This window comes from Rhamphochromis longiceps, linkage group LG4 (genome assembly GCF_057381845.1).
Source record: "Rhamphochromis longiceps isolate RC_006_pf linkage group LG4, R_longiceps_female_GT1.1, whole genome shotgun sequence".
Classification (NCBI taxonomy): domain Eukaryota; kingdom Metazoa; phylum Chordata; class Actinopteri; order Cichliformes; family Cichlidae; genus Rhamphochromis; species Rhamphochromis longiceps.
Window position 1 is genome coordinate 22,727,322 of NC_140560.1, and position 25,820 is coordinate 22,753,141.

At 40.7% G+C, this 25,820-nt stretch overlaps 2 protein-coding genes and 1 non-coding gene across 3 annotated transcripts; 1 reads left to right on the plus strand and 2 right to left on the minus strand.

Moving 5' to 3' along the window:
- Positions 1 to 3,998: 3,998 nt before the first annotated feature.
- Positions 3,999 to 14,986, plus strand: sdr42e2 (short chain dehydrogenase/reductase family 42E, member 2). Its single transcript, XM_085403850.1, has 12 exons — positions 3,999 to 4,121; positions 4,713 to 5,157; positions 5,797 to 5,892; positions 7,455 to 7,512; positions 8,646 to 8,764; positions 8,946 to 9,021; positions 10,534 to 10,616; positions 11,205 to 11,342; positions 11,448 to 11,513; positions 11,639 to 11,702; positions 11,808 to 11,881; positions 14,258 to 14,986. Exons 2-12 carry the CDS (start codon positions 4,720 to 4,722, stop codon positions 14,504 to 14,506), a joined length of 1,461 nt encoding a protein of 486 aa, XP_085259976.1. The 5' UTR covers positions 3,999 to 4,121; positions 4,713 to 4,719; the 3' UTR covers positions 14,507 to 14,986.
- A 949-nt stretch (positions 14,987 to 15,935) lies between these two features.
- Positions 15,936 to 16,017, minus strand: trnal-uag (transfer RNA leucine (anticodon UAG)). Its single transcript has one exon. It is a non-coding gene; the product is annotated as a tRNA-Leu (tRNA).
- Positions 16,018 to 18,224: 2,207 nt separating this feature from the next.
- Positions 18,225 to 25,772, minus strand: cdr2a (cerebellar degeneration-related protein 2a). The gene is made up of 7 exons (XM_085403849.1): positions 25,357 to 25,772; positions 23,154 to 23,266; positions 21,707 to 21,855; positions 21,379 to 21,555; positions 19,818 to 20,132; positions 19,381 to 19,657; positions 18,225 to 19,245 (listed from the first exon to the last, which is right to left on the minus strand). Exons 1-7 carry the CDS (start codon positions 25,637 to 25,639, stop codon positions 18,970 to 18,972), a joined length of 1,590 nt encoding a protein of 529 aa, XP_085259975.1. The 5' UTR covers positions 25,640 to 25,772; the 3' UTR covers positions 18,225 to 18,969.
- Between the last annotated feature and the right edge of the window lie 48 nt (positions 25,773 to 25,820).

Below are 25,820 nucleotides of genomic sequence, written 5' to 3' on the forward strand. Positions count from 1 at the left end.
GAATTACACTGTCACTTGCAGATTTGACATATCTCCTTCTACTTTACATCCTACCGCTGTCCCTCTGCTCGCTGCACTGGAACTTTAATGAGCTCCTCATCCTATTTCCAGTCCTCGCCGTGAACTTCACCTCAGCGGAGAGCTCGGCAAGGTTGCAGACATGAGAGGTCTGTCTGTACCACGGCGCTCCTTCCCCTCACTGCGGCAGCAGGTCAGACAAGGTGAAGGCTCCCTGCCGACTGTGATTCATGGCTGTGCTGGACAGACTTTAATGAGAGTAACTCAAGCCTTTTTATATCACAGAGAGTGCTGAAATAGCAAATGAGCAGCTGGGGAAAGACGTACTCGTGTTGTATGGCTCGCTTTATGGTACTGGTTAAATTTCTTTTCTTTTGTTTAAAAAAAAAAAGTAATTCTGAGCAAATGCACACCGACACAGACAATAAATCAAAGATTTATGTAACTGCAACTGGACTTCTTTGGTTCACGAAGAGCAGGTAAGAAGTGAATGACCGTATGCAATGCTCCCCACCTTTATTCACCCCTTTGGCTCAGAGCGACAGGCGCGACACCATTAGGGATAAAATATCTGGGAGTCCTCATCAGATTGTTCCTGAGCGTCACAATGCTGAGGTCAAGGTTTCGAAAACAGAACTTTTATATTACGCAGTTTTTTTTTCCCTAATGCAGCTTATTCACTAGTCTTTAATGGATGATATATGTATAATAAAAATATTAAAAGCCACAACAAACTCCTTCACTCACTTCAACCACTAACAACTGTAGATACCTGCTACCCTCAGGCACAGGCCGCTGTAGCTGGTACCTCACCTACACCTGGGGGTAGCAGTCGCCTTCATTTGAACTGTTGTTGGATGACATGCGTTGTGGATGTGCTAAAAAAGAATCATTACCAGGTCTGGTTTGCTGATGACACGACATTACTCACTGTTACCTGGATGGCAAACAAAAGGTATGGCCTCTGTCCAGCGGTCTGTTTTTTTAATGGCTTTTGTTACGCATCTATACTTGCATGTAAATAAATAAATAAATGAATAAATAAGTAAATTTTAAAAATGGGTCCATGCTTCTACAAAATCATACAAAAAGCACCACAATCCTTTTAGTTTGTCTCCAAATTGCCCCGACACCAGACAGCTCCGGTCGTCTCGGCAGCTGCTTGAGACTTAAATAAATGAATAACTTAGTTAACTTTAGAAAATGTGTGCATGCTTCTACAAAAAGATACAAAAAGCACAGTCGAAACTTCAGTTGAACAAAATGAGGTCTGAATTAAATCAGCACATAATGCGCTCTTCTTTAAAAGACAAAGTAAGTGCACCACAATGCTTTTTACTGCAGCTTGTCTCCAAATGGCTCTGATATGAGACAGCTTCAGTCATTCGGCAGCTGCTTAAGACTCCTCCTCCCCACCTCTTTAATTACGTTCAGTGTATTCAATGTCTGCTAAATAAGAAATGAGCCCTCTATTTCTGTCCTCTCCAAAAGCCCAGGGCGAGGAGTGAGTGTTTTACCTGACCGGTTATCAAGTTAGAGATGTCATTCGATGCCTGACCCCACATTTTCTCTTTCCCTTTTTCAATGAAAATATTTTCTGTTATTTTCTCGTAGCGATCTGACTCACATAGGTAAACTCAAAGTGTTTGAATGCTTTACTCTCACTGTAATTACATTTTTATGGTTTTTGTGAGTTGTACCTGTCATTTTACACACTTAAAACACATTTATTCACTAACACTCAAAAATGTATTTGTTCAGACGTTATTGTGCAGCAGAAACTGAGGAACTAATGAACATTCGTCCACTGATGAATATTCATTCATAATAAAATTGCTGCCAAATGTCAGCTTGAGGAATTTCTTTAAAAAAACATAGGCGTTTACTACTTTTATGTATTTATGTATGTATTTATTTATTTATTCATTCATTCATTCATTCATTCATTTTGGTACCTTGTTCTAAATCCTTCCAAGTCTCTTTAATCTTGTCTTATGAAAAACCATAAGTTTACTACCAGCCAGTGAGTCTAAAACATGTACAAATAAATTCACAGTGCCTTTTATGACTCCTAGTCTTTATAATTAAGGAAATTTCTGATTGTGGGGATACAATACTAAATAATGGTTTAACCTTCCAAGTAAAGAATTGTTGGCAAAGGTCATTTGCTGATATGTAAAGCAGGTGCCCCTACTCACCGTGTACTAGAAACAACTCCTTGCATTTATCAAGAGATAAGACTTTCCCTTTTCTTTTTGTCCTTGATATTTATGCAGACTGCTGACTTACCGCTGCAATGACGGCAGGATGAGCAAACGCTCACCAGAAAATACACTTCCTGGCCACTTTCTTAGGTACACCTTGATAGGATGGATCACTTCTGCCTTCCTTACTCTCTTAATTCTGCATGGCACAAATTAAAAGGTGCTGGAAACATCATCAAAGGTTTTGATCCATGTTGACATGATAGCATCGCACAGTTGCTGTAGACTTATCCATGCTGTGAATCTCCTGTTCCATCACATCCCAAATGTTATCCTGCTGGAAGCAGGCATCAAAAGATGGGCGTAGGGAAATCTGATGTAAATTACCCAAAGAATTTTCTGGCTTACTTTCTATGAGTGCCATCGCTCTATTTTATAATGTCTCTTTTTTGGGAAAACACTGTGTAGGATGTGTCACGTCAAGCGGGTAAAAAGATACAAATTAAACTTCCTTCTGTGGCACTGAGTTAAAAAGCCTGTGCAACTTGACATCACCAGTCCACACCATTGTCACAGAAGGCAAAACAGGACAGCCTGGTTCATCTTGTGCTCTATCAGATGTTATTTCTTTTACTTTACTCGAGCTGCTCACAGATGCCCTGCAGAGTGTTTGCAAGTAAAGGAGGCAGCAAGAACACAGTTAGCAGTTACTTTTTTGGTTAAGTATTTGTTGATCCTTATTGCCTCTACTATCAGTTAGCCCTCAGAGCTGTATGGACAAAGTGCAGGTAAGTGGCTGTAGCTCAGGAGGTAGAACAGGGCATCTACTAATTGGAAGCTTGGTAGTTCAATCTTTGGCTGCTGAAATCTGCATGTCAAATATCCTGGAACCCAAGTTGCTCTTCCATGTGCCCATTGGAGGGTGTCTGTTAGACAGAAAGCACTTAGGCATAAAAAAGTGCATGTGTGAATGGAATATGTTGTAGAAAGAGCTTTGTGTACTCAAGTAGAGTAGAAAAGCACGATAGAAAGAACCAGTCTATTTACCACAAGACAGAAGGTGACCCTGGAGCTTTTAGATCATGAGGGAGGAATTAATTTTCCCAAGGGCCACATTAGAAACTACAATGTATTTAGTTTTTGTTTTGGAGGACTTGCCAAGAAGACTGACTAATTTCAGCTCAACAGTAACATTTAATTTTATCTCTCTCTGACTGAAGACCTACTTATGGTTCATTTAAAAGTAGAGTGGGGGCAGAGCCTTCAGCTCCCACTTTGGATTCGGGAGACAGACGCCTCTTTTTATGATAAAGCTTTAAAGGGCTTCCCATGATGCACTTTGTATTTCTTCATCATTCACTTCATTTCACTCTCCTTGTGTGTATAGCCACTCTGCATTTAATCATTAGTTATTATTAAGCTCTGCATCCAAATTCCCACCAGAGGTGTTCCTCACAATTAATTATAATGTTTAAAATAATAAAAATTATGTTTTTTGCAATCTGTAAGTGAAAATGTTGGGTTATTATATTAAAACTTTCTATTTGTAACTAATTTAAGTGTCACGTTTTTTCGCGTGTGTGTGTGGCAACCCCCCCCCCCCCCCCCCCCCTCGCGTGTGTGTGGCAACCCCCCCCCAACAACTTCCGTACATAAAAAACTGAAATGAGGTGCTTGCTCGTCCATCCGGCGCTTCTAGAAATGTGATCCTCGCTGCCGCGGGCCTGCGCACTGCCTGCGCACTGCCTGCAGACATTACGGTAGCAGATGTAAAGTGCAGGTGTGTGACAGGTGAGAAAGGTGACGCATCGAGAGGGCCCGACGGCGAGGTATAGACTGTATTATTGCATGAATCCACCAGCACGGGTACGGATGTGCGAGGAGGACAGGAGCAATCGGGTGAGTAGATGTGACATATAGAGATGACTATCAGGAAGGTATTTTTATTTAATTAAAGAGTGCACGTCATCGCTGTCGGACCTGCGTTTATTCATAGATTAGGCTCGTTTATTTTAGCGAAAAACACGTGATATTCTGCCTAATTTGGCGAAACATGAAGGGGTTATTAACTACAGGCCAAAAGCAAATAAAAAATACATATACACACATACAGTAAAAATATGTATCAGAAATTCTTCTTTCAGAATACCTCCCTCCCCACCCCCTTAAATATCCGTGTGTTATATGCAGTCTATAAAACATAACGTTATTATTTATGAGTGAAATGTCTGACCAGTTGTCATCTCTGACATCTTCTTTATCAAAACTCAACAAAGAGAAAAAAGTGGTGTTCAGGAGCACTGAGCTCTATTTTAAATAATGAAAGACTCTGAAGTGGTACAGCTGTCGGAACTTGAATGATGTGAAAACAAAGGGATTATAAATGACAGGACACTTTCAGAAAGTTAAGATAAATACTCATTACCGGTCAGTTTTTAATGATTCCGAAACAGTGAATATGCATTTTATTCCTCTTTAAAATCCCATCAGAGCATCCATGGAGCTGTGCAGTCCCAGCATGACTGAAAGCGGAGGCTCTCTGTGCCAGGTGAAGCAGTTTCCCTGCCAAAGCGTCCCCATTTGTCGCCTGCAGACCAACGGGCACCACGGGCACAACATCGCCCACCTCGCTCAGCAGCCGTGGGTCATCCATCCAGCCCCAGCAGTCGCCTCCGGGCCGGGGCCCTCTGTGGCTGTGAGAAACAGAGTAAACACCGCCACCGCTGCTACCTGCAGCAGCCCCGACTGTGTGGCCTCCAGACTGGGAGAGGAAAAGCACCGAGGTGTCCCAAAGGGGAAAGTGGTAGTGACGGGAGGAGGGGGATACTTTGGTTTCAGGCTTGGGAGACAACTGGCAAATGAAGGGTTTTCAGTAATCCTTCTGGACTTGAATAAGCCTCCCTGTGATATTCCCGATGGAGCGACATTCTATCAGGTATGGCTTTACTCTGTTTACCCCTCTTCTCCACACATTCCTTATAGCTTTGCCCTGGAGAACACTTAATACTATACTGCAGTGTAACAGCACAGGACACCTATTGTTTGATAACATCTTATAACACATGTCAGGTCTCTACATGGTGATGAAAAGCCATTTGAAGTCCAGGTCTGAAGCCTGTTGTGTCACTCATAGCACAGGTTTGGGTTATAAAGGTATGGTTTGTTTCCACCTAACTGACACAACTTCATGTGGAGACGAGGAAATGAATTCTAGTATTTCCTCGTGTTAGCGTGCCTCTTCGGTCCGTATGTGTCTTGGCTGGAAACAGACACGGGTGATTGATCTGTCTCGGCGCACCAGCTGCTGCCTGGGTCAAAGAGGGTGGAAGCATGATTCGGGTTTCACCTGTACTCCTCTTGGCACACTTACCTTAATTATAACTGTCCTTTCAGGGGTTAGATATTGACCATTTTACATGAAAAGCACTGGGTGTTAATGTTTTGCTGTTGTACATTTCAAGCAAATCAACAGTACAAGCCTACCTTCATCCTCCCAGAAGAATCTGATTAGGCATCTTTTGTGTCCTCAGAGTTATAACTAATTATCTGATTGTCTTGTTCTACTTTCTTACAGAGTGACATTCGAGATTATTCTTCCCTGTATAAAGTGTGTGAAGGGGTTGACTGCATGTTCCACACGGCGTCTTATGGCATGTCTGGCCCAGAGCAGGTGACTTCATGCCTTCCTCTGCTTTTTTTCCCCAACAGCCAGTCATTCAAACAAGCCATGTTTCACTTATTAAACCTCCTGTGGAGGAACAGCCTTGTTTGGTATGTCACGCTTTCTGTTCAAACCGTGAACACATGACAGGCTGACCTGCACGACTGGTTGTTTTTCCATGCTCTCTTGATGCAAATCATAGGAGCTGCTTAAGGCTACTAGCAGCAGGAAAAATAGCACCTCAAGGTTCATCCTCAGACTAAAGACAGAAAGTCAATATTTTAAAAACACATGTAACACCTGTTGTAAGTTTTAGCTGTGTAAGTCAAAAAGTGTTAAAAAGTATGAATTAAGTATGTACAAATAAATGTGCCCAGTGTTGCATATTAAACACAAGCTATGTAATTTTTATTTTCTATTTTTCTTTTACATTATCTAATATCATGCATCATATTTTTGGTGTGTACCCCGCCTTTCAGGAGTGGGTGTCAGTGACAGGCTCCAGCCTCCTGCCGCCCAAAAGCTGGACAAGTGCTTAAAAAATGTGTGGATATCCTCAATAGTTCATACGCTTATAAAGGATTCCAGCTGTGTGCCATAGCTATGAAATGAAGTGTCTGTTACGCATAAGATAACTACCAAGTCCTCAAAAGAAATGAGACTATATTTTGCTTTCCATAAGTTAAAATGTTGTTTTATTTTCTCAAATAATAACCTAATAACACAGAATTTCAAAGGATATTATGGGGGTTAATCTTGAGTTATTTTCTTGGCATTTCAAGTCAGTAAGTAACGCTAATCCTAATTTCAAGTTATTCACTTGAAATTTTAATAACAACCCCAAATTCTGACTTATGGATGTCTTTTTTTCAGTGAGGGAACCAAGTTTCCATAAAAAAACAGCAAAGCTCATAAACAAAGAACATTTATAAATGAGTACTCCTCCCGTTTAGCCATTCGGCTTCTGCTTTAGAGCTCATAAACACAAAACAACATATGACCACAAATTTCTTTTTTTAAATACTGCATTGCCCACCAAACAGTTTGACTGCAAACAGTTCAGTCTGACAGCCAGATAGCTCAGCTCTTTAATGTCAGCTGATGTAGCTTCTGACTTTTTCTGAGGCTGCTCTTTATATTGCTTATGCCTTGTTTTCTTCATCTACAGTGGCTAGCATTGATGTATACAAATACGTAGTTCATCTTTAGTCTCCATAGCCTTGGATTCCAAATCCAAATATAAAAAAGTCAGTGAGGAAAAAAAAATTGCCATCACATGGACACATTTGTTTGCTGCAGACTTGTATACTTGTATTCTTGCTCTTCTGTTGTACATCACTCAAAATCCAATCAAATTTTTCCTATTTTTGTGTCTATTTTTACTATATTTAATGCTATTTGGCTTCTATCTGCTCTCAAAGTTGATTTTCTTTCAAATCTAATATGAGAGCCTAAGTGAGATGGATGTAAAGTCATTATTGTGCAGAGGTGGAAACAAGGGCTGTATTATCTATAGAAGAGAAAATATGCAGTCAGGAGTAACAGCCTTCCTCTTTGTCTCTGGCTTTTAGTTGAGGAAAGAGCAGGTGGAGTCCGTCAACATTGGTGGAACCAATAACGTCATAAATGGTAAGAAAATTTTCTGTTTTTGCTGGTGTGCCCCAGGGTTCGGTACTGGGGCCTCTTTTATTCCTTATTTACATGCTTCCACTTGATCACATATATAAAAAATATAATATTAACCATCACTGTTACGCAGATGAGACTGAGCTGTATATTTCTTCCAAACCCAATTTCACCCTTCCACTCATCTCCCTTTGTGACTGCCTCATGAAGGTCAAATCTGGTTCACCTCCAATGTTTTCAAACTCAAGAGTAATAAAACTGAAGTTCTACTTGCCTGCACAGCTTCCACATTAACCAAATCCCACAAGTTTCCCATTAATATTGACAACTCCTCCATCCTTCCCTCCCATCAGGTTAAGAGTCTGGGTGTCATCCCCGACAGCACTTTGCCGTTTCAGTCTCATATTAATCACATCACCCAGTTCGCCTGCTTCCACTTACGCAACATCAATCGCCTCCGTCCTTTCCTCACCTCCCATGCTGTTGCTATCCTTGTCCCTGCTTTGATTGATTATTGTAATTCTCTTCTCTTTGATCTTCCCAACAAGTCCCTTTACAAATTACAAATTCTTCAGAATTCTGCAGCCCAGATCACAACTCGCACACCCTCCAGAGAGCACATCACCTCTGTTCTTCAACAGTTTCACTGGCTGCCCATAGATTGTAGAATCACTTTCAAAATATTGCTTTTCACATTCAAATGTATCCATATCCTGACTCCTCCCTTCTTGTATTATTTACTTAGGTCTTCATCCACCACTCACCTTATTATTCCCTCTCCCCATCTCGCTACTATGGAGAACAGAGGTTTCAGCTGCTCTGGAATTCACTTCCTCCTGATAGCAGGAATACTGGCTTGCTTCCCTTATTCAAGTCAAAACTCTAACCCCATTTTTTAATACTGCCTTATTCTCTTTAAACATTAAATCCAATTATTTTCTAATACTGCTTTTTTATTATCCTTTTTACTGTTTGTCTTTTATGCTTTGTTCGTTGACCTTGGGTTTTAGAAAGGTGCCTAGAGAGTGACATTTTATAAATGGATGCACACCTGCATAATACATTGTGGCATATTGAGCATTATGTCAGCATTCATAGATTTGACTCTCTTTGTTGTGATCCTCTGTCTCATACAGTGTGTAAGGAGAGGAGCATCCCCAGACTGGTGTACACCAGCACCATCAACGTGGTGTTTGCAGGGAAACCGATTGTGGATGGTGATGAGGCTTCGGTGCCATATGTGCCCCTTGATGCTGTGAGTACTTAAAATAACTGCATTCTCACCACCCTAACGATAACAAACCACATCACTAATGTTCCAGCAAAACCTTTGTCACACCAATAAAAGCTCTGCAATTCTACTAAATACACGTTTGCCAGCAATTTTCTGCACTTTAGGGGGAAATAATAAGGCGGTATTTATGTTTCTGTTGCAGCATATTGACCACTACTCCAGAACTAAAGCGATTGCGGAGCAGATGGTCATCGCAGCCAACGGGGGCTCTCTCAAAGGTTGTGAAATTGATAGCTGTGCCTCATCGCTGAATTACATGGGAAAGGACACATTGAGAGAAAATTGCTTTCTGTGTTTAAAAAAACCAAAAAGCAACAAAAATGTGTGTTTGAAAGCGTGAGAGAAAATAGACAGAGGCAACAGTTTCCATGGAGACTCGGTGTGCAACTCGATCATACAACAGTGATTGTGTTTTAAACTCGGCGCTGGCCAGAACAGTCTCATTAGTGCAGCAGTCACTTGACATTGATGTCTTAAACACACATGTAAAGTATATATTTGAGTGTATATAATGGCTCATTTTCTCATACAGTATTGTTGCTTTTTACACTGTGATTTATAAAGCCTTTCCTTCAGTGAAACCTGCACGCCAACAGTGAGCACCAACATGCAATTAAGCTTAAAAGCATGCATGTCTCATTATCTACTGCAGCTGGTCATGTGTTTGTGTGCGTAATAATAATAATAATAATAATAATAATAATAATAATAATAATAATAATAATAATAATAATAATAATAATAATAACAGGATGTCTGTACTGATGTCAGGAACAACCTAAAAGTCACTGAGATTCTAAGACTGGGTCTGCAAACTTTTGTTTTGATTCAGTTGATTCGCTGAGATTGCAAAATAAGTTTCGAATCCTTATTAATGAGAAGAGAGAGAGAAAAACCCCTCTGCCCTCCAGCTGACTCCATCCCTAATATTGGCAATCAGGTCCAATCATGAGACCAACCACAAAAAATGAACGTAATCAAACACAAACACCATTTAAACATCTAATGAACAGCATACACATCTTTGTCTTCTTAAATTCATACGTGACTCCTACAAAGCCATTTTTAAGTAAATCTGCTCCACTGCACCTGCTCCACCTGATTGAGTCTATATGTAAGGTTTACTTAAGAACACTTCACAGGCTTATTTAATGTTCAGCCATAGTTGTTGTTTCTCCATGCTCTCCTTTTAATCGTTTTCTTTCCATTCACCTGCCACAGCTTCTCACTGGTTCTGCTGGAGGTTTATTCTTGTTAAATGGGAGTTTTTAATCCCACTCTTACCATGTCCTGGCTAAAAATTCTTTATATTGCAAAATTCCTTTAATTGGCATGATATAAATACAGTGAATGATATAAACATAAAATACATTCAAATTTATCTTGCAGAAGTTTTCTCCTTCTTTGCTTCTTCCTTATTATTATTATTATTGTTGTTGTTATTGTTGTTGTTGTTGTTGTTATTTGCCTTAAATCTGTGTTAATTAATCACACAACATATAAAACTATCTTGATACATTATAAGTATCATATAAATACATATAAATAAGCACAAGTCTTAATGCAGCCCTTTTCCTTGTTTCTGAGTATTTTAGTACTTGTAACATTGGTATTTTAATGCATGTACTTAGTCCACTACTTCTAGAGGAGAAAAAAAATCCCAATTAGATTTTAATAAAGAAAAGCTTTAAAATATTTATGAAATGACATTTTGATCTTCCTTTGTGAAGGTGGAGGCCTGCTGCGCACTTGCATCCTGCGGCCCTGTGGCATCTACGGACCAGAGGAGAGAAGACACCTACACAGAGTGATGGTAAGGGACTAAAGCGAGCGTGTCTTATAGTGATGATGAATTACTTCTGTGCTGCCACTGGAAAAAAATGTTCATCTCGCGGTGTCTGAAGCCTCGCTGGCAGAATTATTCCTGTCTGAAGAGTTTGCATTATTGATGGAGCTCTTCTGGCATCCAGTTACGGATGTCTTTTCTTCCAGTGTCTCCTCTGCGAGGCGGCTGTCGGCACAGTCTGGTGAAGGGCTGCAAGGATTACATTATGTTCTGGGTTTACTACCGGCCAAGAGGCCAGAAGCGTTGACTTTTAATGTTCTGTCGGTTGCTTGTCTCTGTAACCACTAGTCTGGAATTGATGTGAAATAAAATGTATAATTAATCTGTATACATGTGGACTTAAATATTAGCAAACCCAGAGTTAGTAAAACTGACAGTAAAACACTGGGTTGAACATAAGGTTTTGAATTAGACCCATCACCTTTGTTGCAACTCTTCTCCCAGCTTTTGTGCAGATATCACCATCCAAAATGTTAGTTTGACACATTTTTGGGTTTAGTGTCCATGTTTAAATCAAGAAAACGATGCAAGACGAGCTTTTTGTCCCTTGCTCAGATGAACGTGGAGCGTCGGTTGTTCAGTTTCCGGTTTGGTGACCCCCGGGCTCAAATGAACTGGGTGCACGTAGATAACCTGGTACTGGCCCACAGGCAGGCAGCTGAGGCCCTCACGCTGAAGAGGAGCTGTGTCGCTGTGAGTCCACCTCAGAAAATTTAAACAGTAAACACGATGAGTTCCACTGCTCCGGCCTCACAGCTGCTTCGGTCATTTTTAACATGTTAACTGTTCTTTTTGCAGAGTGGACAGGCCTATTTTATTAACGATGGCGTTTCGGTCAATCTGTTTGAATGGTTGATGCCTTTGGTGAGTTGATGCCTCCGTCTGTCAGCAGACTTAAGGAAAAAGCTAAAACCAGCGATTACCTGAAGAGTAACTCTGATTCTGAAAGCTGCTCTTACCTCTGTTTTGAATTCAACTTTCTGTTGCAGTTTGAGAAGCTGGGCTACAGCCAGCCGTTGATAAATCTGCCGGTTTCACTCGTCTATTCAGCAGGTAGCTCTTCTCTCTTTCACTTTCACTATAGTTGAGTGAAACTTTGGTGAGCTGCTGCTAAATCTGTGTGTGTGTGTGTGTGTGTGTGTTTCTTCCTATTTCAAGCCATCCTGGTGGAATATCTGCACGTGGTCCTGAGACCGGTGATAACAGTGCCGCTCCTTTTCACCAGAAGTGAGGTAATTATGCAGCTTTCTTCTTCTATAAAGGTTAAGTCTGATTCTGAAAGCTATTTTTAACTCAAGATGTCACTCTATACTGCAGAACGTTACAGCACCGGCAAGCTCGGTACATATATCTACCTTGGAGATGAAGTTACCCGCTGTCTGATGAGAACATTCATGTTTAAGTCTCTCCAACGACAGAGACTGACTCCATTAGTATTTTCCGATCAGCCCCCCCAGCCCCCCCCCCCCCTCATCTGATGCTATCTCTTGCACATGAATTATGAAAAACTAAAGTGAGCCCTTTTTTAAATTCAGCAGATAAACGAACACTTAACTTTTAATTCTGTCTTTGTATCTGTGATGGTTTTGCGTACATTTACTTGACTCAAAAAACTATAAAATTAAAGGAGCAGCTTGGAGTACGACACGTCTTAAGGCGCCTCCATCACATGGTAAATGGCCTGTATTTATATAGCGCTTTTCTAGTCCCTAAGGACCCCAAAGCGCTTTACATATCCAGTCATCCACCCAGTCACACACTGGTGATGGTAAGCTACATTGTAGCCACAGCCACCCTGGGGCGCACTGACAGAGGCGAGGCTGCTGGACACTGGCGCCACCAGGCCCTCTGACCACCACCAGTAGGCAACAGGTGAAGTGTCTTGCCCAAGGACACAACGACCGAGACTGTCCAAGCTGGGGCTCGAACCGGCAACCTTCCGATTACAAGGCGAACTCCCAACTCTTGAGCCACGATCGCCTGTGAGGTCCTCATGAATGTGTGATGAGACAGAAACCAAAGCTGAGCACCATGGGCCTGCATGCGCAGCTCTCTCTCTCAGGCAGCTGCTGGCCGTGGGGATCAGTGGTTGCCCTGTAAATAAAACATAAACTGCTGTGGGTCAGACCAGGAAGTTTGAGGTGAAGTTTACAGGAAGTGACATCACTGCAGAGGCGGTTGCTATGGCTGTGCCACCTCTCGGCCGGTCTCAAATGATCCCGGCAACCCTCAGGTTGAGGCACGGTGTGATGTGCAGAGATTTTCCTCTTCCTGGTCTGTGAAGGCACATAGGAAGACAGTTTCAAAATTTGAATCAATCTGTTGTAAGGAGCAACTAAGCATCTGGTTTTATTCTTATATCTTGTATAGAATTTCAAATGAAGTACCTTGAAGTGAATATTTTAAAATGTTGCCAACAGAAATGAACTGTTTGGTAAAGAAAAAAAGACAATGCATGAGACAGAGAAGTTTTACTGCTCAATAAATAAATAAATAAATAAATAAAATACAAAGTCTAAAAAGTTACACAAATACAAAGAGCACAAGAAACTGAGAGAAAAGCAGGCAGATGGGCAAAAAAAGATTCTGGTGCAGGATGTGAGGGACAACTGAAATTTTAAATAAAACAGGAAATAATCAAAAGACAAAACATGGTGACACAAAAACTCACATTAAACATGTATGAAGAATTTTAAACTAACACCACAGCAGGAAACCATCTTAACAAAAACTAAACAGGAACCACAGCCGAAATCACACTTAAAATCTAAAGCTCAACATCACCACAGCTGTAAGAGATCAAAGCAGGAATCCAAAACTCAGTCTGCAGAATGTTAAAATCAGAAAAAGAATTGAAAAGATTAACTAGGAATTCAAAACCCCAAAACATCACAAAACTACAAAACCATGATGAAGCACTAGTAAGAAGCCGAGCAGCTGCAGAAGGATATGTGTACTTTGTAAGATGTGTACTTTAGCCCAGAGAATACAAATGCATGGGTCACATTTCAGCTACATTTGATTATAGTCTCTGTCCTGGAGTGGTGCCTGTGGCAGTGAGTTACTCCTGGAAGACAAGATGTACTCCATGTGAGACAATCAAGGAAAAATTGAAGGCTTTTCGAAATGCACGGAGAAAAATACTGTATATAGTCAGGATAACTGTCAGGTTTGGCAGGATAATCAGGATTCAGCAGTTTGGTCTTAATGTGTGGATACACAACAGATTTGAATGAGTCATGCAGGAAAACTCCAAAGACCTAAAAGGTGTGTACCGACTGAAATCATTAAAGAAAATGTGACTCATGGATGGAAAAAAGAAAAGGGACAGTAGGAACTCTTTTTTGTCTCACCGGTGTCTGTTTGACCTCTTCTGTCAGTCTGTGTTCACATGCTGAAACCTTAGACTCAGAGGAAAGAAGACACAGTAACTGGAGGCATCCGTCAGTCACAGGTTATCACAATGTAAAACTAAGTTTGCCAAACTGAGGCTAATGTGAGCCGTTAACCTGACAGAATGACCTTTAACTTGGACGACTCTGATCGTATTAAGAAATACAAAAAACAACAAAAAAGAAGCTATAAATGCCTCATCTCTTCCGCTGCAGGTCAGGAACATCGCAGTGAGCCACACTTTTAAAATTGACAAGGCCCGCCGAGATCTGGGCTACAGCCCGAAGTCTTACTCCCTTGCAGACTCCGTGGAGCAATACCTGAAGTCTCGACCGCCTCGCAACACCTCGTCGCTTTTCAGCCTGTCCCAGACCTCCCGGCAGCTCCGGCGGCTTTTTCTGCTGCTTCTGATGGGTTTCAGCGTGGTGATACTCATGCTATGTTGCGTAATTTGTCAGAACTAAACATTCCTTCACTGATGCTCCGCTGCACTGCATTCATCTCAGGCATTGCAGTTTCAGATGAGAGACTCTGCTTTTACACAGCTTCTGTTAACTGATTACAGTGTGACAATGTAAGTGGTGACTGACTGATAATAACAAATCACCAGACCCAGCTAAACGTGCTCCAAAAATACGTCTCCAGAATACCAGGCTTTGCAAGTTCTGTGTTTCCCCTTTTCAAAGACAGCCGCTGTTTTTATGTTTAGACCTCAGTGTGTGTCTGAGTTTAACGTGAGTCTAGCAGGCAGCTGAAAACTATTATGTATTATGTGAATGTTATTGACTTCTCTGGAATTTGACTTTATTGTGGTTTATTTTAAAGCAAACATTTAACTTTATATCACAAAAAGAAAATTATCTGAACTGTAAGTCGTTGTATTTAAAGCATGCTTCCAATTTGTAACATAAAGACTTGTGATTTCATAGAGTTCAGTTATTATTGTAGCTGCAAATTTTGTACACTTTTAGAAATAAAAGCATCTAGAAAACTCCAGAGACCATATTTACATATACTGTATTTGTGCAAAAGAATTGAGTCACCCTTAATTTCTTTGGTTCAAAGACATTATTATAGTCTTTTGCTGTAGCTATGCACAATTTATTTTTTCAGGCTTTCTGAAGGTTTTTCAAACTTTTTACTTGCACGTTGGCTTCCAGTCCTTGTACCTGACCACATTCACTGGCTTATGAATCATTCAAGCATAAAAAAGGCAGCTAACTCAAGAGACGAACGAGTGTTGTGTGAACACATAACAGACAGTATTAAATTGTATCGTCAGGACTTTGTTACTAGTAGCCTGTCATACAAAAACACATCATTTGTTCACATATCTTTTGCTGAATCTATTTAAATGGCCGAGATAACACTATCTGACCGACATAAAATAGTATTTGTGGACGAACAAGTTGATTCGTGAAGAGGTATTAGGGGAAAAACTGCCATATCTCAGCATGGAGTGCGGTCAGTTTTTAAGGAAATATGAGTAAACTGGTCAAGTCCAGAACGAAAGAAGTGGGAGGCCTAAAAAAATATGTTCAGCAGATGAACTGTATCTCAAAGTCTGCAAAGATCTGACAAAGGACCCGAGAGATACAACAGCTGCTATCAACTGTTCACTGAAGCCTCATCGAAAGTGGTCTTAGTGGAAGGATGGCTGTCCTTCCACTATCGGGATCAGTGTTGGTTGAAAGCTCAACATTGTCATGTTTGAAGCTGCCACATGGGGGAGCACTTGCACTGCATAAGAATGCCAAGGGTTACCTGCAGCGTTAAAATTCACATCGTCGCTTGGACATTTAATGTTATTGATGACGTCGGGTCCAATCTACCTGTCTACGGCCTTCCACATACTCAACTGAGTCATGGCTAATCCAGAAAATAATACATTCTTGGCAGCGGTGGGATTCGAACCCACGCCATCGAAATGACTGGAGCCTAAATCCAGCGCCTTAGACCACTCGGCCACGCTACCACACCTTTAGTTCTCGGATACTTAGATTTAAATAACACGTCGTAAGGTCGTGTAACCTGTGATGCGTTCGTGTCGTTTCGTCACGTCTTTCAGAAACGTCCGCCTTTATATGCCGCAGAGAAAAACAAGGTGACAAAATAAAGGAAAATGCATAAACCCACGACACACTGAAGCCCTCTGGGGGCTCTGATATGCAGCACAGGTCATTTTGCTTTCATGATTTATGTTCAGTTCATCACTGCAAATGATCACAGTGGTCTAATGTAAATTAAAATGATAAGAATCATATGATAGGGAAGTTGCAGTCAACCGATCATACAGACAACTTTGATGGACAATGTTTACCACTGTATTGCTCATTAATTTACAGACCCCTGGGCCCACATGTTTGATGGGCTCCAGCCTCTGATATTGAACAGAAAATGCAGCAGCCAGAGATAGTTCATTAGTTTGCCATATGACTACAGGTGTACTGAGCTATCTACACCTGTAGTCCTCATATCTTTAGGGGGTTCTTGGCATCTGCCTGACGAGCTCCTATTCTTCTACATATCCTCTCATAAATATCATCTACCAAACACACTTGGATGGGTCCCCATGTGACACTGACTCCCTACCCATTCAATATCTGTCTTATTCCATTCCAGATGAAGGAATAGTGTGAGGAGAGACCCAGATCCAGAGACTAATTACTGCCCCGATGGCTCTTTGGTAGCTCATGGTGGTCCATAAACCTTAACAATGCACTTTATGTTGCTTTCATCTGTCTGTATTTTATACACTGTTGGATGTTTCAATATTAAATTTGTTTTAATCTACTTTATCTTAATCGACCAGGTAACTGCAGCTGCCAGCTGCAACTCCTTTCTTTTTTATTTTTAATATGGAAGTTTTCAAGTAAAGTGTGAATGTTATATGCACTCAATCAAATCAATTATATCATCTGGTGCAGATCAAATGAACTTTTGTTGCTCAAAACAACACTGGATTATGTTCTTGTGAAACTGGCTGACCACCCCCAAAATGATGGAAACTACTTTGCTAATGGTGCCAATACAGTAAAAGGTCATTGTTCAAACAGTGTAAATCATTTCAGGAAAAAAAAGATGATGCTTCCTCCACACACACAGTTCATTGTTAGCCAGCCATTTCTCTCTGTACCATTTCATTTTCACTTGGTCTAGTTTTTCCACACAGCCGTCTGCTGCCTGCTTATCTGATGGCTTTGTGAGGTTACCACGTGCATGTCTTGCTAAGACCTGTCCCTTAGGGCGAGCATGGTATGCAAACCTCTTGTTTGGAGGTTTAAAGGATTGGGAACTAGTGGCAAGTAGGGTAATTATGAAGAGAGACAAAAGGTTGTTTAATTGTTTGCTGTGCCAGCGTACACAAGGTCTCAGTGACCTTTAAGAATGAGGGCAACTCTGAGCTTTGCAGAAAATATGCTTCACTACTGTTGTGTGTGTTGATTCGATTTTCTCTCCCACAAAAACAGCAGCATTACAGATAACGGAGTTTATTTTTTACGGTTGCTTTTATAGCAGTGTTCACTTTATTAGGTAACAGAAGTTTAAGAGAGGAAAGAAATAAGAGTCCATATGGTACATACTCCTAAGGTTGTTTTTCATCTGCTGATAGCTCACAATTATGCACTGAAATGAAGAACAGGTTGAAACATATCTGCTCAAAAGCAATGCAGTGATGCCATCTCTTAGATGTATGAAGAAAAAAAAAAAAAAAAAAAAAAAAAAAAAAAAAGCAAAAAAAAAAAAAGCATGCTGCAAAACAGTCTGCACCTTTTTAAAAAAAAGAAAAAAATATATATAATTTTTTTTTTCTGTGCACCTCCTAACAAGAGGTTTGCATACCATGCTTGCCCTAAGGGACAGGTCTTAGCAAGACATACACGTGGTAACCTCACAAAGCCATCAGATAGCAGGCAGCAGACATCTGTGTGGAAAAACTAGACCAAGTGAAAATGAAATGGTACAGAGAAAAATGGCTGGATTGCTGTAGGTAACAATGAACTCTGTGTGTGGAGGAAGCATCATCTTTTTTCCTGAAATGATTTACTTTGCTAATTGACACCATTAGCAAAGACACACACACACACACACACACACACACACTAAAAACAGCCACATAGGAAGAAATGGTCCAAAGGGAGAAAAAAAAAAAAAAAAAAAAAAAACTAAAGACAACATTGATTTTATTTTTTTTATGCTTTGTTTAATTTTGTGTTTCCACCATAGAAGAAGCACCGCATTGTACATGAAGTTTCACTTTGATTAAATTTTCTCAGAAAAATAAATAAACATTTAATCATCTCTAATCTTTTGTTATTAAATAAATAAAACTGAACTCAGTCATGAAAAGTGCAGAGCCTTTCTGTGTCTTTCTGGTGTTAACACACTCGTTTTCCAGTGTCCACTTACTGTACGTTTTGCTCTTAGTGTGCCACCGAACCACCACTGGTGAGCCAACTAATGCCAACTTCAAAAAACCTACTTACACTAACAATTAAACTCCTTAGACTTCCAATATTACAACAGTCCAACTTCTCAGTTTACACAACTCTGACTCAACCGCCATCTTATCAAACACTGTAACACAGCGTAACACCCTTACATGTGCCTCTCTCTTCCAAACACCAAAGGGCCCAGTGGTCACGGGGCAGCCATTACAAAAAAGAAAAAACTGAATACTATTGCAGGCGGACGTAATACTTTTGGATTTAAGTCAGTCTGCATGTGAAAATGTGCTTTTTGTTCATTGATCCAACTATAAATATTTCTCACAACAAATATAATACATCTAGCTACTTTTTGCCACTTAATTTTTGATAAGGACGCAACAGGCATGTCTAAGACTTTGAGGGCCTGAAAGCATTTACAGCACCTGCACCCTCTGAACAGTGTAACAGAGAGCAAGTCATATTGGGATGAATAACATTCAGTTGGAGGATTCATCGTCCCTGACCGGTTGTTCGTTTCCGCTGAGGTCCTCTTTGGTCTTTTGGATGCAGGTGAAGATCTCCTTGAAGAGAGCCTTGTACTCCGGCTGCTGGCCGTCTTCAAGAAGCACGGACAGATCAGACAGAGCTGCAGAGCTGGACAGGCGGCGGCGGGAGCGGCCGCTGGCAAAGGGACTGCTGGATGTCTGGACAGCTTTGTGGCTGAGCTCGTCTGAGGCTTGCTGGCATCGCTGTAACAGCTCATCGTATTTCACCTGGAAAACAAACATATTTTAGGGAAATCTTTCTTCAGCTTTCAAACAGAACAAAAAAAACCAAAAACTTTTGCATCAAACATTCTGACATAGAAGATATTTTTTTAGGAATGCTCTGTGCCACAGATACACCACCTGCAGTGCGCTGTACTGTGCATCCACCTCATTGAGCAGAGAGATGCCCCTCTTTTTCACAGCCTCGGCTCGACGTATACATAGCTGCTCGTGACTACGGAGAATTTCATCTGGGTTTGTTGCCTTCAACACGCTGTCACTGTTGCACCTCTGTCGGCCGTATCTGCTCTGCTCCTCGACAGTTTCAGTCTTCTCCTCTGGCTTGCTTTGCTCTGGGCAGGGCTTGTCCTCCGAGGCAAAGAATACGGTGTCAGGCACCAGCAGCTCGTCAGGTTTCCTGACAAGGGTGAGAGTGAAGGGGAACACGCGCATTTAAAAAATATAAAATAATAAAATTACACACTTTGGCTGAATGTCAACAGCAATATCAGAAATAGAGCTAAAATAATTTCACAGTTTGAATCTTCTCCATGCATAACATCATCATCATCATCAACCTTTTGGTGCAGTCGGCGCGCCACAGAAGCTGCAGCTGTTCTACTTCGGCCTCCAGCTCCTTTTGTCTGGCCTGGTAGCCTGACAGCTGGACCAGCTGCTGTTCCAGGGTGCTGTTTTCCCTTGCTGTCAACTCCATCTCCCGCTCTGCAGCCTCCCTGCGGCTCCGCTCAGCAGCTATCTGGCTTTGAAGCGTTTGGATGGAGCGCTGGAGAGCAGCGTTCTCCTCCTCTGGGTCTGGTTGCTTTTTTCGGTCTTGAAACGAGCCATAAGGTGACCAGAGTCCATCCACAAGGTGACTGCCATTGGCTTGATACCTTAGGCAGTGATTAAAGAGCTTATTAGAGCATCACTTTGAGAGAACAAGTAACAAAAGCGATACTGAGGTGAGTTGTTGAGAATATCCTGAAGTGATAAGTGCTGCCAGCGTTACTGAAATATTCTTTGAACTGGATCTAACATGGTTGGACTCAGACACTAACAAACTCTCTTACAATGTGAGAATGAAATGTTTATCATGGTGAAAGTGATTTTTCATTCTTCTTAAAAAGGTCCAATTTGATAGTGTAGGAAATTATAAAATATTGAAAAGACAATAATAAAAAAAAAAACAAAAAAAAAAAACTTCATAATGCAAAGTAGATATTGTCATATTAATTTAATTAAACATTAGGACAGGTCTGAGTCATTTTTGCTTCTAAGGTTTTTAATTTAACGTCCTTTTACAACAAAGACATTTTATGACCTTACATTTCTCAACAAAATTTAATACCCAAAGACTAAGAATCTGCAGAACTCCCGTTACTATTTTGACTTTTTCAATAAAACTGTCCTCAAAATCTAGTTCAGAGAAGCTCTGAGTTGAATTACTACCATACACTTCGAGCACTTAAGCTTTATTAGCAGCAGAGAGTAAATTTCCCTGTCCTCTTGGCAGAGGTTACTTGGGTCTCTAAGCAGTCTGAGAAGAATCTTTATTGTAATTTTTAATGCATTAATATTACATAATTCTTTTCAATGTCATTTAAAGTCCACTACACCTAAACCATTAAATAAATTTCTAGACAGATCGTTCAAAATTTTTAAAGGCGACAGTTCTACAAAATACACCAAATAAGTGACGTGAGATGCAGCAGCCGCATAAGTAAACAGTGACAATGGGGGAGGATTAGCTTCCCTCCCTCATGGATTATAGCTAAAGTAAGCTCTCTGGGTGACCTGAAGATGTCAAGTCAGCATACGTGACATGAGACAGCAGCGTACTGAAGGTACCACAGCATGAGAAAACGGACCCCAGCTCTCAGTGTTGAGATGCTTTCAGCTTCCCTTTTCTTCTTTGCTTTCATGTCAAGGAAGAAAGACGCTGAATCATATTTCTTGGTGTTGCCAGATAATTTGAGGCCATGTTTCATTGATGCTTTTTCCAAGAGTACCGAGACAACTCACTGTCTTTAATCCACAATGCTAGGTACAGTTTACCACACCATTTCCTCTGTGAAAACAGTTCCTCTAAAGATGAGCTATTAGCATTGTGTTGCTAAATGTGGATGATGAAAATAGTACCTGTCATGGTGCAAGTCATACAGCTCTTTAAGACAGGACACGCTCTGTGCTCCAAGGCTGCGCCTCTGCTCTGCCAGCTCTCTCTTATTTCGCTCTGCTTCTGCAGTCTTTAGTTCCCCGACTTGGGCCTGCAGGTCCTCCATGAGGGTCTGAAGCGCTTCGATGGTCTCAGTTAAACTGAAGGAAAACAAAAAAAAAAACCAAACAAAAAAAACCAAACACCCGACAACATGTTAATGTGGTATATTTTTTATTGGAAGCTGACTGGGTGGATAATTATTTAAAACACAATTTGAAAGGGTAATTCACAAATAACTGGTAGACTGACTTTTGGATCTTGTGTTGGGCCATGCGGTTGTCCTGCACCAGCCTCTGATTGCCTTGCTCCAGATCCCTGGCGGCCGTGTCTAGCTGCTCATACACTTTGGCATGCTGGTCATTCATCTGACGCAGCAGCTCCACTTGCTTGGTTAAGTACTGGTATAGAAGAGAGGGAAAATAATAATAATAATAATTTCAAGTTGGAGTAGCACCACTCCTTAAATTTTTCCATGTCCCAACTTAAAATCAAGGAAGAATTTAATGTTCCAAGTTCCTACTCATACCACTCAACGAGTTTCTTTACATTCTACTAGGAAAATGGGAAATACAGCAAACTAAGACAGTTAAGACCTGTTGCCACTGATTTCCCATTCAGTTCTCCCTGTTTCTCTTCTGTATTAATGGCCTTTAGACAGCCACCTTTCCACTGAGACAATTTATAATAGAGCTTTATTAAACAGCACATGGATCAACTGAAGGGTCAGATGCATCTCTCGAGGTCTGTGTGAGGTTCTTGCTTCCCCCCCTCTCATTTCTTAAGGACATGACTTTCAGATCATGTTTATCTGCTGTTAGTGCTTCTTTTAAGGCTGCCACTTCTTTTGCCAAGTTTTCTCAATTTCTTTTAAGGACATATTGCACACCATGCTGAGTGTGCAATACAGGCCTGTAACCTGTATTTGTCTGCCGACCAGCTTCATCAATAGGTCAACCGATGACATCAGCATCAGCACTTGGCTTTTCAAAATGCTAGACTGGACTCGTGACAGTTTTCTTTGGCAAGCATTTCTCCAGACCTTTTGTAGTTTCGTGAAACAAAAGCACACCTCTGAGACTGGAAAGGCGGGTAGCCAGTACAATGTGGGTCAAAGAGATGTATTGGGATTACCAAAACAACCTCTAGAAATCCTTACACCGAAGACGTAAACAAATTAAGGCTCTTATGTGTGCTGACCTTCTAAGTGCCGTGTCCTCCAACTCAGATCATCAGCAGTTTACGCATGCGCTGTCTTAGAACTAAAATATGAGTCTCTCTGCTATTGGATGTTTATTATTTTTAGAATACAAAAACAAAATTTTATTGACTCTAACACAAAATCAAAACCAGGAACAGTGTCCAAGTAAAACAGTGGTATTCTGTTACTGGAAAACCAGTGAAAGTCTTCAAATAATTAGGTAGACAAATGATCTGCTCCTTGCCAAAGGCTTATTAGATCAGACTGGGTAGGATTAGCTTTTACTCCAACCTATTTTCAGCTGTGCCAATTTCACAATGACTTTCCAGTCGGACAGCTTTTCACATGTCTCAGCATGGACTTTTCTCAATGAGCGACCTCTAATCATGGACTCATTCACGTAAAAATCAACCAGAATCTGCATACACTGACAGACAAATTCTGGAGCACATATTGAGCCTTAAAAACTCAGATTAGTTCCTTCCTAAAATTTATCACCTCGATTTCCTGCAGCTGCTCCTGGTTGGTGGAGTACATCTGCTGCAGGGCCTGCTCCAAGTCATGGTTTCTGTCGAGGAGGGTTTTCCCCAGCTCTGCTGCCAAATGAAGATCTGTACAAAAAAAAAAAAAAAAAAAAAAAGAAAAAAAAGAAGAAAAAAAAAAAGGAGTCAAGTAAAACACGCAAACACAAGTTTCGGGATGGACTCAGTGCCCGAATATAGACAGCTGAAAGAATTAGGCAAGTGTGTAAGCGTAGCCTTGCGCCAGTGCCACCCACAACAACAACTCATTGTCCCTCACCGAGGAATCTAAGGCATGCCTTGTGACCCCTTTCCCCTACTAAATTCTCATGAGTACTGGATCTTGGCCAGCCATGTGAAGCTGGTCTTTTGTGGGACTACTAAGTGCAGGGAATAAAAATGCAATTAAACCAAGCCAAGATAAACTTTAAATGTCACTAACAGAGATGGCAAAATTAACACATTTTTCATTCAAGAAGGACAGGAAATTGTGTTTGAAAAGGGCCTGGCAGAAGCTGAAGTACTGATGCAACCTCTTTACTTACGTAAAAGCAAAAAAAAAAGCACAGAGGCTGAAGTGTACTCAAAGTATAAATTTAAAAAGTAGCTACTCAAAGGACATTTATCCTTTCCATTTTTGTGCAACGCTCATGTACTTTTGACACGTTTTTGTGTTCACTGCACACGTTTTACATACATACTTTTATTTCTACATCTTCTAGGTTAAGCGTGTGCAATCAGAACTAACAGTGCGTACACCAGCAGGATTATAAAGTAACGTTTTGTGGGGAACAAACGTAAAATAAACAAGTGAACTACCTAATAATCTTAAATCCTACTCTGAAGCCCATAAAGTTGGTGGAGGAGATGAAGTGGCATACATTTCTTCCTAAATCTCTTCGTGTAAATGCTAAGCATTTTTGTTGTTATCCATGCCCACTGAGGAATGCTACAGGAAGTCATTCTTCCCGCCTGCTGCCAGTGAAGGCAGCAAATTTTTCCTACAAGTTCATCTATTCAATCATGATACTAAATGATTAACAATTCTCAGTTAGTAGTTGTTGTTTATTTTTTAGCCCTGGGATAGACTGGAGACCTGTCCAGGGTGTGCCTCTGCCCTGTGCAACCCCTGAAATTGAACAAGCATAAGAGACTGGACAGATGGATGGATGTGATAAAATATACTTGTAAGATGGGCAGCATGATTTTCCTCATCCCAAAAGGAAAATCTACTTTATTTTAGGATATAAATTACAAATAAACTTTAATTGGTTGGTCAGTCATCTATTTTCAACTATCTGGCCATTTCACATCACTAAATTATAACCTAACTCTGGTTGCATTCATATAACAATGCAAACAATGTAAACAACACATTCACAGATCAGCCACACCACACACATAATTATGTTCAGTGTCACAGCTTCCTCTTCCTTACTCCTTCTTATTCACAGTGATATTGGTTAGATGATCTGTGTGGCTCGCTTAGAAGCACAGACAGGGGTCATGTTAGTCTGAAAACAATAAACACAGAGGTGACAGCCTCAGGAAATCCTGGCTGTGTAGGAGACCTCATGTGGATTGCATGCCTATTGTGGGTCTGTGCCACAAGGACTTCAATTTCAATTTAATCTGTGAGTTCTTATTTAGGGGCTTTTCTCACTGTTTTTCCTAAGGCTCTTACAACTAACATTAGTGATAACACTTCAGCTAATAGTAAAATTATTTCAAGTATATTTTTGAACAAACCTAAAACTAGTGTTTTAGGTTTTAGGTTTAGTGTTAGTGTTGGTCAATTTGAAGTGATCAACAAGCATGAGGAGGCCCTGATGCAGAAGTTTATTGAGACATCCTCATGGCTGTGAGTCAGTTTTACAATGAGTTGTGTTTACATTACTAATACCTATTCTGGATGTGTTAAATATTACCTCTACCAACTAATTTAACACTTAACCTAGCATAAAAATAGCATAACTAAATAAAAACTCAACTTTAATAAGCAAACTCACTCTGGAGACTAACTGAAACTTAACTAAAAAAATAGCTACAATAGGCAGACAGTAGCAGTAACGCTCATTAATTTACTCATTTAAAATAAAACATAAAACTGGAGTAACACAACCTGCCCACACAGACACAGTCAGAGTTAGGGTGCGACCTCAGGGCTGAGCGGCTCTTACCGTGTTCGAGCTCTTGCTGGTTGTACCAAGACTCTCCATTCTTCTCAAATTCTTCCTCCAAAATCATGTCGGTTAGCATTTTCAAACCGAGGGGTGACCCAAAACTCCACCCGACAGAAGCCCCACACACTCGAGTTTGACGGCTAGAAGCTGACCGCAGTCCACCGCCTCGAGTGGTCAAACGTAACTCACATCGTCCCCGGTGTGTGAGAGGCTTTAAAGTCTGTTGTCTACAGCAACGTGGCAAATCACCCCAGCATCCGGCAGGAGGCAGAAAGAGCATATACGAAATTTAATCGATTAATTAAAAAACGCACTGAACACATTTTACTTGTTTTTTATCCTTATGCACAGTTAAATAAAGTTACAATAAGGAATGACAGTTAAATATTTTAAAATCAGGTTTCACTGTCGTAACGTCCCACGTTGTCTGACGGAGATTTGTATTGACGAATTACGAAGCA